The sequence below is a fragment of the Copadichromis virginalis genome, linkage group LG10 (assembly GCF_057382275.1).
Source record: "Copadichromis virginalis isolate Kocher_CV1m ecotype Utaka linkage group LG10, C_Virginalis_male_GT1.1, whole genome shotgun sequence".
NCBI lineage: Eukaryota > Metazoa > Chordata > Actinopteri > Cichliformes > Cichlidae > Copadichromis > Copadichromis virginalis.
This window is the reverse complement of record NC_140627.1, coordinates 10524568-10541270: the sequence shown is the minus strand read 5'-3', so window position 1 is coordinate 10541270 and position 16703 is coordinate 10524568. Positions and strand designations below refer to the sequence as shown.

Below are 16703 nucleotides of genomic sequence, written 5' to 3'. Positions count from 1 at the left end.
CTTTATATCACATCAATACATGGCCTTCAGTACATGTAGATGAAAAGATACTCTGCTATAAATCCAAGTCTGCCACATTGGTTTCTGGTTAAAGGATATGAATTAAGATTAGGTGTTAAAAGTCATCACGGAACATGCCGTAGGCGAGGTTCTGTAACCTACTAAAAATATATCACCTCAGATTGGATACAGTCTCTGTGTGTGACTTTATCATTTCTATTCTTTATATTCAAAGCCCTGTGCAGGTGTAGGCTAATTAGCAGCTAATGTTAGTGCTCCCAAGTTAACCATGTCTCACATTGCAGACTGCTGAGATCAAAGGCAGAATTAGCAAAGCGATACCATCTTGATCGAAAGGTGAGGAAGAACAACAAATGGATTATGGAATACATCCGTGTTGCATGTCAATAAGATCAATGAGCGAAAGATAGTGAGCATCAAAGTTCTGCATAGAAATATACTCCAGGGGAAAATCCTGAGAAGGAAATAATTCCTCTTTGATAATTAGACATGGACATCACATGTAAGGAAGGCTTTGATTTTCTTATTGATGAGGGAAAAAATGTTTCCAGTGCAACCACTTTTTTTTTTTTTTTGCTGTCATTTGAAAAGCAGAACATTAATATTCATTAAGTATATTGTGCTTCTTGGAACTTGAATTCGACAAACACTAACAGGCCGGGGACTCAATGTTTAGATTTTCTTTTCAGCATTTACAAAATGAAACATCTTCTACCTGCTAGTATGTGGCCATGAAGTGCTGCCACTCTGAAAGGGGCCATAGAAAGGGCCTAAAGCAGGAAAGGAAAGCTTCAAAGGCAGGGACTAAGAAAGAGACATTCAGACAAGAGGAAGAAAGAACGTTTGGGTGTGAGACAGGAATAGACAAGTGACTCTTGAAGTAAATGTCACACAGTAATCAGAGAATGGCTTGGGTGATGAAACGCTCCGCTTAATTATCATGACAATATTTCCCAACCGTAAACTTCACATAAAAGGTATTTTTGGTGGTCACATTTCTCGGCTTCATCTTCTCTTCCAACCTCAGCACTGTCACCAGTCATTACACCATTTTGCCTTTTAATAATCAATTAATTTGCTCCAGCAACTGACTTCAGACAGACACATAGGAGCACAAAGGATAGCAGTTGATCAGATTATTAGCTAGAAATCAAGTTTTTATATGCTGATGACAGTCACAATGTTATATAGTTGTATCAAGGAAAAAAAAAGAACACTTGATTATTGAGCATTCAGTCACAACCCAACACCACAGGGATTTTGTCTGCATCTCCAGGAGTATTTCTAATTAAATTATAAGGAAAACTGAATGGGAAATTTGAGGTTTCCTATTTCAGGAGTAAGAGAACCACAGCGCGGAAGAAGCAAAGTGGGTTTAAATATAATTATGCAAGTATAAATATATTATAAGACTGCAAAAAGCACTGGCAAAAAAACCTGCAAAGCTAAAATGTGTATGTAATCATTTTAATTCTTATTTAATTTAAGATGTTCTTCGACTGTATTGACAGTGACAAATAATTCATGTCCCTTTATATTGTATTTAACTGTGTTTAGCATCGTAGTTAACATATTTCTGAAACTGTATATTTTAATCACAATCAGTGTCTCCCTGCTTAGCATTACATCCTTCATCAAATGTGGCACAGCCCACGGTAAAGATTTAAATGAACAGCATTAATAAAATACCTGCATTGGCCTGAAGAACATATGCAAATTTCAAGATTTACAGTAGATCACTGATGTCTAACTAATGTGATTCAAACTCAATGCGCACATTCAACTCTGTCCCCGAAGCTCTCTCTGAATGAATATGAGAGTGAATACAGCATACAGAGTAATACTGTTTATAGTCTCCAAGCTTCCAAGCTGACTGCCTTAATAAAAGATTTAGGTGAAGTGATATAGGTAATTAGTTTTACTTTAGTAGCGTAAAACATGCAGAGTAACAAGCATGATACATCCACATATATATGGACATGAACTTTATGCTAAGTTTGGGCTTTTAAGGATTCTTTTCATTTCTTTTTTCACCCCCACTAATATTTGTTTGAATGTCCCTCAGCAAGTTTCACCTCAGTCAGATGCTTGTGGTAGCCATCAGCAAGCTTCTGGCAAAACTTCTGGCTGGATATCTGACCGCAGAATTGGCAGAGTTAATTAATTAATTAATTAATTTATTTATTTATTTATTTATTCGGCACAGACCTGTTTTTTAAGCATATTCAGCAACTCTTCAGTAGGACTGAGGTTAGGGCTATTCTCTAGTGTTATCATATGAAGCACAATGATTAAATCAAAGGTTATTTGTAATGATAAAATAAAATAAAATTCTCAAGAATCCTTTTTTTTTTTTTTAAACAATCCCTGTCAACCTTTTAATACTGAGAAGTTGTTGTGAAACATTAGCTTACCCTGGCCTAAAGAAATAATCTATCACAGGGATAACACAGAGATACAAATAGCCATTCATGTTTAAATCCACATTCACAGCCAACTTAAAATTATCTGTTAAGTCATGCTTTTGTGGAGGGAAATGAGAGACTCCCACGTCCAACGAGGCAAAATTTGCTTCAGATGCTATATCATGCTACTCCTTTGAATATGTCTCATAGATAAAGGTATAATAATCATGCTTTTGTCCTAACCTAAATATGCCCCCAGTCAGTTTACAAAGAGTCACTCTCTGCAAGCTCTTTATTGAGATTGGTTAACATGGTGATTAAGCCTTTTTTTAACTTTATTTCTTTCTTCCAAAATCCATTTGACCTTAGTTGCAAATAATATTTGATATTAAACAGATTCCCCAGTCTCTGGCGACCTTGTTGCTGGTTACAGGAATGCAATAGCTTGAATTTAAGTTTCGTGATAATGAAATGATATGTTGAACTTACTCGGTAGTACAGGCCCCAGATCAATACTTTTGCTGTCAAGTTTCAGGATCCAATCTCCAGTCCGTAATTGGCCGGCAAGCCAAACATACAACTGTCAGCAGAAGCATGAAGCTTTTCTCCACACACATTTTTCAAACACATGTTTGTGCACTAACAGAGAAACAATTATATCACTCACGAAACAAAGCGTATTGCTATCTTTCCCAGCCTATCACCTGTGTTTTGAATCTATTTTATCTGAAGACGCCTTGCGTATGTGTCACAGTTTGACAAAGCCTTAGTATTGGTTGACATATCACACCGCATATCAACTTCTCAATTGGAGGAGCTGGTGCATAGCGTGATCTGTCAGCAGGTGCTAAGGCTTTGTCAGACGCAGTGACACAAAAGGCAGTTTTCAAATAAAGGAACTCTAAGACAAAATGGTGGATGGTGAGAGAACTGACAGGAGGTGTACCATCACCCAATGAACCATCTACAGCATATTTTCCTGACGTGCGGCTGGCCGACATGTCCACTCATCAGCCTCTGTCAGCGAGAGGCCAGCCCGCTCAGCAAGCTGAGAATTCAGATCTTAAAGAGTCTTTGAAGGAGGTTCTGACATGCGTTTTAAAACTCAATACACATTCTTATCCTGCCATCATGTTCTGTACAGTTTCACTGAGAATTGCTGAACTTGTCTCCACCAAAACAATCAACCATTAAGAGTTCAAACAGACTGAAGTTTTTCGTTAACAGAAACTAAACTATGCTTAACATCGTCATCTTTAGAGCATCATTTCATGAAAGAAAAACATACTGATCTTGAAAGCGGGGGTTGTTCCACAAAAACAATGCTTTAAGAAATCTACATCATCTTTAGCCACAGTATTATAACAAAAAGAGCTTTACCATGCTTTATCTCACCCATCAGTTTCTGTGTAGTTAAGGTGACAAAGCTTACAAGCCTGCATGTTCTAGTTAGGCTGGCAAGATGTGAAAGTGCACGTCTGAGGTTACAAACTCTGTTTTTGTTCTTCTGGATTCCATTACAATGAGCAAGGAAAACGTGCATGTCAACACTATGTTTGTGCACTTGTAGCAAGTTTCAGTCCTTTAAAAATGTACTCCTCTGGAGAGAAAAAAATGTTTTTGGTAGCTTCTGCTTACTGTGCTTACTGAGAACACTTGAATAACAAGGCTTGACATGTCATAGCTAAAGAAATACAAAATCCTGGTTTCTTGTTTTTCTTCCCAGAGGATGACAGCCACACTATGCATTCACACCCAGTTATTATACCGATAGCCACCACACACACACACACACACACACACACACACACACACACACACACACTAACGTCTGTGATCTGGGATATTTCTTCTTCTTCCTTTTGTTTGTTGGAACTTCTGTAGTCATTTACCTCATAAACTGTTTGCAGGTACCACAAATATACCGTTGATATCTCTTGCACACTCCCAAATGATTGTAGCTGGGTTTTTTCCACTGTTATCCCTCCGTAAGCTGTAGGTCTCTCATATTTGTTCACCATCGATCATAGCGGTCTGGCGCGTACGCTGGAAAGCAGCCGGTGGGGAGAGGCAGCATTTGCAATCAAACAGAGAGGAGCAGTGTGAAATCTCAGGAAGAGGCAGCTTCCCCCATACCCGTGGGCAGGGGATCAGACGATGAGGAAGCCTGCCTCAGACACTCAACACCTCCCACTGGCACCCTGATGCAAGCAGCATGCAAACCCACCCCTCACATGTATCTGTCAGCCAGGGGGTTAAGCTCTGTGTGTACCCCCACTCTGTAACTGCACTGTGGAGTACATGTTATGCTACTGCAGCTGAGGTGCTTTTAGAAGCTTGGCTAAGGTTCACTGCAAGTCGCTGATGTGGTTCTGAATTTGGGAGAAGGTAGAAATTGCTGTTTTTCTTTTCCATGATATTGCTTTAAGCAAGCAGATGGGACTGACCCACTATAAAAGGAGAACGCTACAGGTGCAATCTATCTGTGAGTCTAGAGGAAAAGGATTCTGCTGTGCAGAAAGGAAGTAATGTCATTGAGTCACTGCTCTTCAAAACCAAATCGCAAGCTCTCTAAATCCAGTCAGCCTGTTTCAGCCACTGGCATAATAGTGCTGTGGTTTGCCCATCTGTTCTCAATTGTCCACCTTGGCTCGCCATCCATGACATACACGACTATAAACTCTAAAGGGTTTGTTCCAGACTGTGAGCAGATTTATTTCAGGTATAGGTACAGCAGAAAACAGGCTTGAGTGGGTGAGAAAATACCTATTTTCCCACTGCGCCTTTGGCTGCTCCTTCAACCTGTGGTTGACCCATTTGCTTCATTGTGTCCACCAAATATTCAAACAATGATCATTTCAGCTAAGCGTGGGAGTGTGTTTTGATGCACAGAGTGGACAGTTTTGTGCCACACTGTAAGTGGACTGTAGTACAGCTACAGATGGCTAATGGCCACAGCAAAAGGCGGACACAAAAGTATAATTACCAATATTGATTTTGTGTGTGTGTGTGTGTGAAAATGGATTTGAGTGTGACAGAAAGGTCAGTAGAAGCAAATGTAAAAATTTGTGCTTTCACAAATGAGACACACTATCATAACATTCTGTCATCACTACACAATAACTAATCCATTATTATTGCACGTTAAAAACTGTTTTGAGCTGACATGGGTGGCTGGGAATGACACGCACTGCAGAGTGCTAATGACAGCATGCAGCAGCACAGCGAGCCGAAGTTGAATATACCCCTGCTATTCGCTAAATTGTGCATTAAGAACAGCTTGTATGTCAAAGCTAGATTATAAATAAAACCATATGAAATTTAGATAAAGCACTAACAGTCAAGGTAATGGCCTACTAAAATATCTGACATTAAAGTATCTGCTGTATGTTCTCGCTTAATGACGTGTGATATGTACTTTGGCACCGTCGGAAGAAAATGGCAGACTTTGGCAAGCTAGTCGTGTATTTAGCTGTCACTGCTGATTTTCTGGCCCTTGATGATGATGAGCGTGGCTCAGAATGTGCTCTAATTCCTGTCAGTGGTGCATGGCATCATTTCACATTACATGTTTTCTTTTAGTTAAATAATTCCACATTATATTTTGTAAAAAAAATAAAAAATACAGCCGACCTGAAGTCAATAACCAACCTGACAGTGAGTGAAGACGTCACAGTATTCAGTGTTCCCCTATATGGCATTTATCTCTACTGAGTTCAAAGAGAAATCATAAATTAAACAGACCAACAGGACATTTGTGAATTTCAGGAGTTTGCGGTCCTATATGCAGACACATAATGGCAATGCCTAATTTATAAGGAACATGCCCAGTTGTGGCATGTGAAGTCTCTCGGAAACCAGTACAGTGAAGTCTTTCCTTTTTCCTGTACAGTAATTCGTAGATGTGGAGCTGTGCTGATTTTAACACGAGGCCCTCTTGGTGTGGCATAAACCTCCTGGAAGCTGTGGCGAGGTTATAATCAAGTGTGAAATCCTTTTGGGGTAGATTCCTACACAACTGTGCCTGCGCTTAGAAACAGACTCCTCAACCTTCTCTCCAGCTCTCTTCCCATGAACATCTTTTTGTAGCAAGAGTCCACTTTGCTGTAGCGATGCATACAGACAATGCTCTTAGCGGAACTGAGAAAATGAAACTCCAGTCATCTTGCATGAGGCAATAAACACACACACACACACACCTCAACGTGTACATGCTCGCATTCCTCATTTATTGTAGCTCCTTGTTCTTAATCAACCATAAAAGTGTTGTTCATTCTTATGAAATTAATATTAGTTCGCTGACACTGACCTACTAAACAGATATAGGAATTTGCCACTTAAGCATAATGATGTAATTAAGCATGAGTAAGAACAGTGCTCAGTTGTGAAGTGAAAGTATTAAATAGCCTAAACATCTAGCTGTTTAGGATTACAGGAACAATGAGATTAACTGCAACAATAGATGCCCGATCATTATTATTATTATTTTAATAAACAAAGAGGTAATTGTATGTAGCTTACCCAGGGGAAATGAATATTTTAGACACAAATAGGGACAAGGAATTAAGCTAAATGCCATGCTTTTATTTTTAGTAAACATCAGAGCTTTTAACATCTTTAGCACACAAGCTTTTCCCACTTTCGCCTTTGATTGACTGAATTTTCGTTGAACCAGATGCTGTGCTTTTTTCTCTGTGTTTTTTCCCGTAGCCTCAGAGATCTGGCATTTTTGTGAGATAATTATCTTGCCACTGGTCATGAGCACAATACTGATGTTGTGTCTCACAGGCTTACAGTCAAACTGGCATTTTCTCTGTTAGCTGTGAACCGCTGCCTCTAATACGTCACCTCTTGTGGTTACATCATTCACATGCACCAGCTTCTTTCAGCAGCGGACTTTCTGCTTTCTCAACAAGAACATTTGCTCTCATTCGTGCGCCGTCCTGTAGCCGCAAAACAAGACAGCTCTCCCACGACGGATGTCTCGTTCGATGGTGTGGTCACTATTGTGGCATTTGCAGTAATGCATTTATCACGGCAATCAAAAGTTTACACATCAGCGACATTGCACGCACACGCGGATCTCAGCTGTCTGCTCTTCAGACATTGATCTGGCCATCTCAGGCTGAGTCTGAAGGGATAACAAAGATAAATTGAGTGGTATTTAAATTTAATATGGGCTGTATGTTTAGTTTGTCAACAGGTGGTCTGCTTAACCAGTCTGCTGCCTGGCACCTGAACATTAGCGATGAATAAATAAATGGGGCCTTTGTCGCTTTTACAAGCATGAGAGAAACATGTGAGTTGTGAGAGCTAGCTGAAGCAAACTTATTTTGGAAGATTTCACAGCTTCCACAGTGAAACGAGGTCACTGGGTCGTGGACCCATTTATTTAATTAGGAACAGTTGATTCTCATCAATTTTTTATTCAAGGGCAGGGGAACTCATTTCAGTACTGTCAATCAATAACTCATTCAGCAATGGTTTTGCCCAGAGGGATCGAGCTATTCTCTCTGTAACCAAACACTGTACTTCCCCAGTATGTGTGGCTGTTCCATTATGTCCATTCCTGTAGTATTTTTTTTTTTCATGTTGACACCTGCTTGGAGCATCAGTTGCAGCATGCAAATCACAACTAATAGAAATTAACTCACTGCTGTTGAACATGTTAACAACACGATGATATATTACAAACATAGCAGACAAACTGCTGTTGGATACTTCTAAATGACATAGACACAGCATGCCGTCTCTTGAATGTATCACATCAGCTCGTGGGCTACACACACACACACAGTAGTGCTCATTACACAGTGCATAGCAACAGCTACATAGCAACTGCTGCTTACTGCTTAGCAACAGCTGCAAAGATCTCAAGGAGGGGGGTGGGTTTCACGGGGTGTTTCAAATGACACCATTTCTGTTCACAAATGCCTTTTTACAACTTTTTTTTAAATGAAAATTGCTCCAGTGTTTGTCGCTGTGAAACTCCCTCTGATGGTGCTTTTCTTTTCTCTCCTGCCCACAGATATCCGCTCCCTCCCTGATGTGGCAATGACTGGAAACTGCACAACCGAGTGCAGTGAACTGGGCCATTCAGACGCCTGCTGGATGCCTGGGCATCCCTCCCCTGTACGCAAGACCAGGAACCCCCCGAAACTCTCCACCTTCGTGCCTTACCAAGACAGAGGGAGCCTGGGACGCCTGGCTAATGGGAACGCCAGGCTGGGTGGTGAGGAGCATCGGCCGCGCCTTCCGCCCTCCCGCAGTGCCTATTCCAGCAGTGGTCATGATGCCAATCAGGACTGCCCCTTAGAGGAGGTGCCCCTGAGCGTAGCCTCTGAGTTTCCACCCACCTCTCCTTCTGCTCACACTCCAAAAAGAGAAATTTACCTGTGAGGAACATATTCATCTGATCAATACACAATTAAAGAAAATACACACTCCCCTCAAGAAGGAGAAACAGGCTGTCCACACATTGAAGCCAATGCCCAATCTGAAGTTAACAATATAGGCTGTGACCCATTCGATCACTGCTTTTCTCATTTTCTCCTTAAAATATTAATTTATTAGCATATTTATGAGTGACTCCACAAAGTTAATTGATGCACTCACTCATTTATTTATTGGAAATCTTGATGGGATACAATTCAGTCAGATGAATAGGAAACACAGATTGAACCTAATCATTACTGTAGTTAGCAAAGTCCCATTCTGTGAAGTGATCTCTTGAAACTGAACGTTGTGATCAGTGCTCTTGTGCCATTGCTACATCTAATTTAATAGACAGCCAGTCAGGCCATATCAAAAGGCTTAACACTTTTGACTAACAATCAAATAAAATGGTCTATCTTAATGTACAGTGCTGTAAATACATTTGAATGGTGTGTTCTACATATATTTTTGTCTGGCATAAGCTGAAAAAAAAATGCCTCAGAGTTTTAGCATATTTAAGCTTTTCTTTATGCTGCTGTTTAAACTTGATTAAAAACCATCTCCCGGAGTGGAGCTCAATATTGTGGAAGGCATTTATCCGCTTCACACAATCACACACACGCACCCCCTTCGACCCCTAATCATAGTAGAATGGCCTTTACCTCTGCTCCCTGTAGAGCTCTTCCACTTGGTGGAGAGAGCTGTGTGGCAGCATTTAAACTGACATTATGTCCCACTGACTCGCAGCACTGTGACCTATCGTTCATCATGAAAACGGTTGACTTGGCCACAGTACCCCAGAGTCACAATGACCAAACACAGAGTACTCGCGAGACACGTTCTGATTGGCTTTTTACTCTGCTGATGACAGTATACCAGTGTATCGGTTGAGAAAGCTCTTCTCTGTTGTGACAATCAGATGGGCTCTCTGTGTAATTCACAGTCCATTTTTTCTAAAACTCATACTGCTTTCCGCTCACGGCTTAGGAGAACTTGTGTTGATCTAATGAAGGCCTAAGGAATTATTTACAGGAAAGGGCACTTGAGTGTTGAGAGACACTAGAGAAATAGAGCACTTATTGAGCGTGAATATGATGTGAACTGGATAGGTGGTATGTGCTATTTTCAATGTTAATTGTCAGCTCTCACTGGACACAGGCTTCTGCAGAGGTGAATTCAATACACACTGAAGTGAGTGATTTAACAATGTTGGTCTGACATGAAAGATTCCAACAATAAAAGCTGAAATAAATATGTAATTCATTTCAGTAAATGAATACCTGCAAATACAGTGACAGTGGTAGGAGTAAGGCTCAATTTTGCCGCAACTGCCTGTTAATTATATATTTCCTTGTATTGAGGACAACATGCTTAATAAGTTATTAGGCATTTATCCTCCTCTGGCTATTGAGTAGAGAACAAAAACAGGGCATGCCCATGGGCTTCATTTATCTTCGCAAAGATTTTCCAAGTGAATCTGAAGGATACTGTGTGTCTGAAGGACACCATGTATTAGTCAGTAATTGGGTGTTAATGATGACTCCACTAGCCTGCCTTACAACATCGAAGAGCTAGTCGTTGTCTTTGATTTAAACATTGATTTGATTAGATTTGTAGATACCTTTCACCTCTGTATAGTATTTCCACAGTAAGACTGTGTCTCTGAATAAGGGCGGAAGAGCCTGGAATGGACATTTCCTAATTAGGGTGAGTAATAAGTCCTGAGCTGGGGCATGTGTGAGCATACCCCAGGACACGGCACCCACCAGATAATGCAAATCCACCCACAGAGCTACAATCAGTTAAAGGGGGTATTTTTTTATCAGCACTTACCTCATCATGCTGCCATTGAAAGCCACGTTTAGAATAATTAACGCAAAAACATATGGAAATTACTGGACATGGCCATGATTAAATAAGGTGGGCGATTATCCTGCCTTGAGGGGGAGAAAGCACATTATGCTGTTTTCAAAGCCATTTAGCGACTTACGTAAAATTCAAACAACAGCCATGATACACTGTGATTAAACCCCCACGGCTCTCCCGAGCTCCCCTCTCATAGCTGTGGCTAGCTGCTTCATGAACTGAAAACAGCGGGTAAGATCACTGACCTGGAATTAATAACAAGTGAGAAAGATACCAATGAGGGATAAAATCAGTGTCACATAGCTTCAGTCAAAACTCGATCTGTCTAAAAGCATTGACTGGATTCAGATTCAGCTCCAGCCTATGTGTCACGATGTAAATTTGGAATACATGTTTTGATTTGTGTCTTTGATCACAAAAAAAAATATCTATATATATGGAATAAATAGGCTTTTAGCAGATGTGTCAGAACTGTCGGTTGCTGATCCGAATGGATGGCGAGAGTTTGATTTAAGTCCAAAACAAAAACAAGCCTGGGTTTCTTTTCCCACTCTCTTGATAAGTTGGACTCTCTTGCTCCAGCCAATAATGACCTCCTGCTACTCACTTCTGGAACAATACATCACCAGGTTTGACCTTTCTTTTGAACTCATGCTGAATGAACTGTGGTTACTTCTTTCTCAAACACAGAACAGTTCTCCTTGATCCAAGTAAGAGGACATCACGGAGCACCTAAATACACTCGAAACTATGTTGAATAATGTTTAATTTGTACTTAACATTGATTTAATGTTGAATTCACTTGAGTATCTTTTGCCTATCTGTAGTGTGTATTGTATGGTGATCATTTCTGTGGACAGATGGACAAATTACCGTTCTGAAATTGGCAAGAGATTTTTTTTCTTTTTCTTACTGATCAAAGACTCTTAGCAAACTGGTTGTGTGAAAAAAATAAAGAAGTCTGTTGGTGGTGTAGTGTACATAGATCTCCACAACGCTGTGCCTGCTGTCAGGCAGGCAATGATTTTAGCATGAATTCCAAAGATAATTGGTAGATACTGTTTACTCTTTTTTTCTTTATTTTTAACTTTCTGAAATGTCAGTGCTGGTTCATATTCAGAAGGCCCTCTCCCAAACGAACTGAAATTATCTGAACATTTCATTTTTTCACTAGAACAAAGACAATTGCCTTGAAAATACGTCTTTGCAAGAGAGAATCTAGTTGTTATCCTAATTGTTGGTATATTTATATAGGATAAAATGCTTGTGATGCCATGTTTTTGTACAGTTTTATGTACATACAAGTGAAGCTTTCTAAAAGTACTGAGAAAAGCCGATGGCATATAAAAATTGTAACATGTTTTCTTGAGATGTGCACATCTTGCCTTGGTTGGATTGACCTTTGCTGAGTCAGTGTGAATGTGGCCGTTCTATGCCTGCACTGTAGTCATTCACCGGCTCCCACCTCCTGAGGACTTAATCAGTTTTTATGTTTATCGTGAACAGTGGATTGTCTTATCTTACCAGTTTGTTAAATCCTGTGTTCTGCTTTGTTCTGTTTCAGCATGTTGACAAATTCTCTTGTAATACTGTAAGTCCTCATGAACTTTGTAATAAAATCACTTCAGGGAAAAATGAACACTGTCAGTGTTTTCTTTGTTTGTCGTCATTATTCATCACTTCCGGTAGCTAAACAAGTGTTTGGATGTTAGGGTTTGGGGTTTGTTTGTTTTTTTTGCTTTTTTGTAAAAGGTTTTGCAGCCTTAGAGATACATTGTGTAAAATGCATCTCACTCCAGGACCTGGGCTCATTAAGAAGAACTAGTATTCTTGTCATGCGGGAACAGGCGGCTTATTTCTCAGTCAGGAAGCCTCTGAATGTTGAGAGGGAAGCATTCCGGAGGTTGAAGTAGGAAAGTCCCAGGACCTGTGTTCACTACTTCAACTAGAAAAACAATGTGCCAGAAGTACACAGACCCAGTCATGCACTTCGGAAGGAACATTCATTCAAATTGCTTGTTGCGACACATTTAGTGCGAGGATAACAAGGTTGCTGCTGTGTTTTTAATATGCATGTGACTGTAAGATATTTAAATGCCATGGCTTGAAGTCAGAGAGAATAGATATTAAAAAAAATATACTATCCTATTTTTCTTTTTCTTTATGTGTACCTACAGTGTATGTTACTTTAATACAACTGCTGATCTGAAACATATTAGTTAATTATGCGGTAACAACAATAACGTAACATATTTAATCGAGAAAGGTTTAAACACAATATTGTGTCTAACAGCACAGCAAAAAAATCCCTGTTTTGTTTGTTTAGTTACTCTTCTGGGGCGTTTTTTCACCTGAAAACAGAAAGCCCACATCCTACTGAATTTACCAGAGGGGTTGGATGATATAGATGACAAGAGACTGCCCTAAAGATGAGACAGTGAAAAGCTCCAAATAGTTCATAGTAATGCCAACAGCTCTGTAAGGCTATAATACTGTACCCTCTGAATCCACTCTTCAAACTACACAGTGCATTTTAGGTACCAAAGGAGGAGACAGACGCCCAATGAATGTCAGTCTTCAGCAACTTCTCCCAACTCCTCCAGGGGGATAGCCATCCAAACCCAGAACAGCTGCTAGCCTAGTCAGCCTTTTCCCAGCTAGCTATTCTTAGTAGACTTCTGTGAGTGGCACTCACATCAGGTGAACCTCCCTCAAATGGCTACTCACTGCATTTACACTGAGACCAAATGATAAATCAAGAACTTTGTCTTGTGGCACAACTACCTCTACATTTCCTCTTTACCAGTAAGGCACAGTACAGCACCCAACTCTCACCGTCTCATTATCCTTTCTTGCTGTCATTTCCCCTGAGACCAAGTATTTTAAGAAATGTTTGATACTTTATGTTATATGATTCCCCTTTACTAGAAAGGAGAGTGCTATCCTTTGGCAGAGCAGAACAGTGGCTTTCAAATTTAGATGTATTACACTCAGCTGAAAATCATTCGAATAAGCACTGGAGGTCCTCCTGAAAGAGGCACAGAAAAACACTGGAAAGCAGATCTCCTGGCTTTTCTCAAGCTATGTCTTTAAATCACATCTGGAAAAACTACACCAATGGAGTTGAGACAATGGCAAAGTTTGCCACCTATCCTGTCTAAAATGCAAATATAACAGCTGGCAGAAGTGGTTTTAACATCCCTTACTCCTTAAGAGCTATGGAATCCCTTGGGTAACCCAGGCATAAGCCTTCTTTTAGTCTGCAAACCAATCCAAAGTAAATTGGACTGGCAGACTTCCAGCCCCCTTGATCATTTGTTAGAAAGTAAAAAGCTGGTCCACTGTTCTACAGCCTCAACAGAATCTGTGTTGCCCCTCTGAGAGCTCAGCTATGACCATCACTTTTAAGCTCTTTTCCAGTACACAGCGTAGGGAGGGAAGGAGGCTGAGGATATTGGCGAACAAGCGCCCCCCACCCCCAGTATGCAAAAACAGATCATTTAACATGGCTAAGTGAATAACTGTACTCTTGTTTTTCACAGATTATCTCAGTGAACTGTGCTAAAAAGAAAAAAAGGGGGACACTGATTTCATAAAATGATTTCACAAAATCACATTTAATTGGATGTGTTAAGGATCACCGTTTTCATTCCTAAATATTTCTTTTTCAAGTAAAATTTCATATTCACTTTAACATTAGATCTACCCATGTGAATGCGATGCTATAATCTAATAAAAAAAAAGCAACACATTTACCCGGTACAATGAGTATAATACTTTAGATGCACTGAATGGCTAATTACGAAGGAAGGGAAGCATAACGCTCTTTTACTTCCTTCCGTTTTCACCTTTTAGCCTTTAAGTGGAAAGATATATCCATGTCAAGATGTAGAAACTCTCAAAATATTCACACTATATACACACACTGTGCAGGGGCCTTAAAGGCTTGAGTTTTTAAGCCTTTTACACATACCATTACAGGCCATCACAAGTCCATGTCTCTTGAGAATGCAGTGTACTGTATGTTCTTGGATATGGTGTAGATTCAACCTTTTTGCTCCCGTGGAGCTCGCTAGTAGTGCTTAGCAAAAACCGAGGCAGAGGTATATGGGCATTGTTGAGAACAATGCACACTGGAAAACGGGGGAAAGGCCTGACTTGAACCACAAAATAAAGTCTAATAGAGACCTTGAAATCTTACATGCTCTGGAAAGTGCAAGGCATAATTGTAAGTTTTTCTCAAAGATGGAGAATTAAAAGTGAAAAGTAAATCGTACTGGACTCGAGAAAACTCCAAGGGATGTTGGAATGAAGTATGAGTTCTGCTTTAACAAGGCATAGCTCAAAGAAAGCAAAGATCTAACAGCCTTTTATTTCATGGCAAGAGATGGATTCATGTTTGTGATTTTACAAGACCTTGTCTTAAGGCATGTCTTAAGGTGTCTTAAGAACCGCCACAGTTAGAGGAAACTCTGAGCAACATTGCATATTTATTCATACAGCTCCTAACAGAATGCTTTGACATACACAATTTGTTGTGGTGGACACTTCTACAGTCACATCTGAGCCCTTTCAACACAATGCAATATTGACAAAAGAGTATCTTGCTGACAAAGTGTCGGGGCATATGTGGTGCCTCGTGGGGCAGTTGCTTTCTTCACACAAATGCAGAATTAAGCAAAAAGCCCACACAAACCTGACGTGACCTAAAACTTGCACCCATCTCATTTTTCTTATTTTCTTGCAAGAGTTTTATGATGTGCATTTGTTTACTCCAACATTCTCTTCTTTTACTGTCCGTGCAAAACAGACCTTGCATGAGTAACTTTGCTGAGTTTATCAGGTCTGATGCCATGCTCAACTTGCTGCTAATTTTAGCTCTCAGCTTCCCAGGGAGTGAGAGAAAGCCAATATTATCAATAACATCTAACCTTAAAGCTCAACAGGGACTGCTGCAATAGAAACTCAAAAAATGAAGCATTTTGATGAGGCATGTACAAACTGCATCACAGTGTTTGATAGACCAATAAGTTAAGAACTACTTCATCAAACCAGACAATCCACATCCTTGGTGCGGCTTTTTTTTTTTTTACCTTTCACAGATGTTTTGTGATCTCAATAGCACAGGTTCAATTGTTACTCAGGCATTACAACATTTCCATTCTCCACTGAATTCTGACTCAGGGTAAGGGTTCCATTTTATAATTTATTAGTCTATTAAACCTGCTCGCCATTCCCTTCACTGTTGTAGTGAAAGATGACATAACTGCCACCTTCAAGACCTATTTGCTTCTGGAAATTTCTCCTGTGGCAGGAACTGAGCTTCTTAGAATTGTCTGGCGATGCTGGCTTTCTATCTATCTATCAATTATTAATGTGTCTATGTTCTACTGGAGACCCTCCTACTTGAGGGATGTGCTGTCTCAGTATTATGGTTATTATCTGCTTTTTGACTCATGGAAGTGTTTTTCTATTCAGGGAAGTCAACTTGAATTGGACGGGAGAGACCCGAGACCATGTGGTAATTGACAATCATATGAAGATGGGGCTAGGAAGATGATAAATTGAAGATGTTAAATTGAATCAATAACTCCATACATATCTCATGAGCAGCCTGACTTATAATTCAGTTATACAGATCAGATTCTCTTAACAGTCCAGCAGCCTAGCTTCACCTGTGGTAACATCTGAGGTTGTTTGTGGGATAAAGAAGTGTGAATACCAAGCTCGGAACTCACAAGAAATCTTAAGAATTTGAGCAATGACCATTAATAAGAATTATTTATTTGACAGAAGATTTATTTGAGTAATGACAGGGCATGAGTTAGTAATGTTTGGCCACAAGTATAGGGAGCATGTATTTTACTGGTGAAATGTAGAAAGTTGAGGGTATTGTGATGCATACTTATAATTCTTCTCTAATTTAAACATATATACAAACTCAAGGCTGTTTTGCAAGATGTCCTCATGCAGTTT

At 39.9% G+C, this 16703-nt stretch overlaps 1 protein-coding gene across 2 annotated transcripts in view; it reads left to right on the top strand.

Annotated features, from left to right (window-relative positions):
* pcdh1a (protocadherin 1a) overlaps positions 1-12360 on the top strand; it is a 113595-nt gene extending 101235 nt beyond the window's left edge. For both annotated transcript variants that reach the window (XM_085469770.1, XM_085469769.1), the window contains exon 5: positions 8455-12360. In XM_085469770.1, the coding sequence (XP_085325896.1) occupies positions 8455-8825 (371 nt within the window). In that variant the 3' untranslated portion in view covers positions 8826-12360. The remainder of the gene's footprint in view (positions 1-8454) is intronic.
* The last annotated feature ends 4343 nt before the right edge of the window (positions 12361-16703 follow it).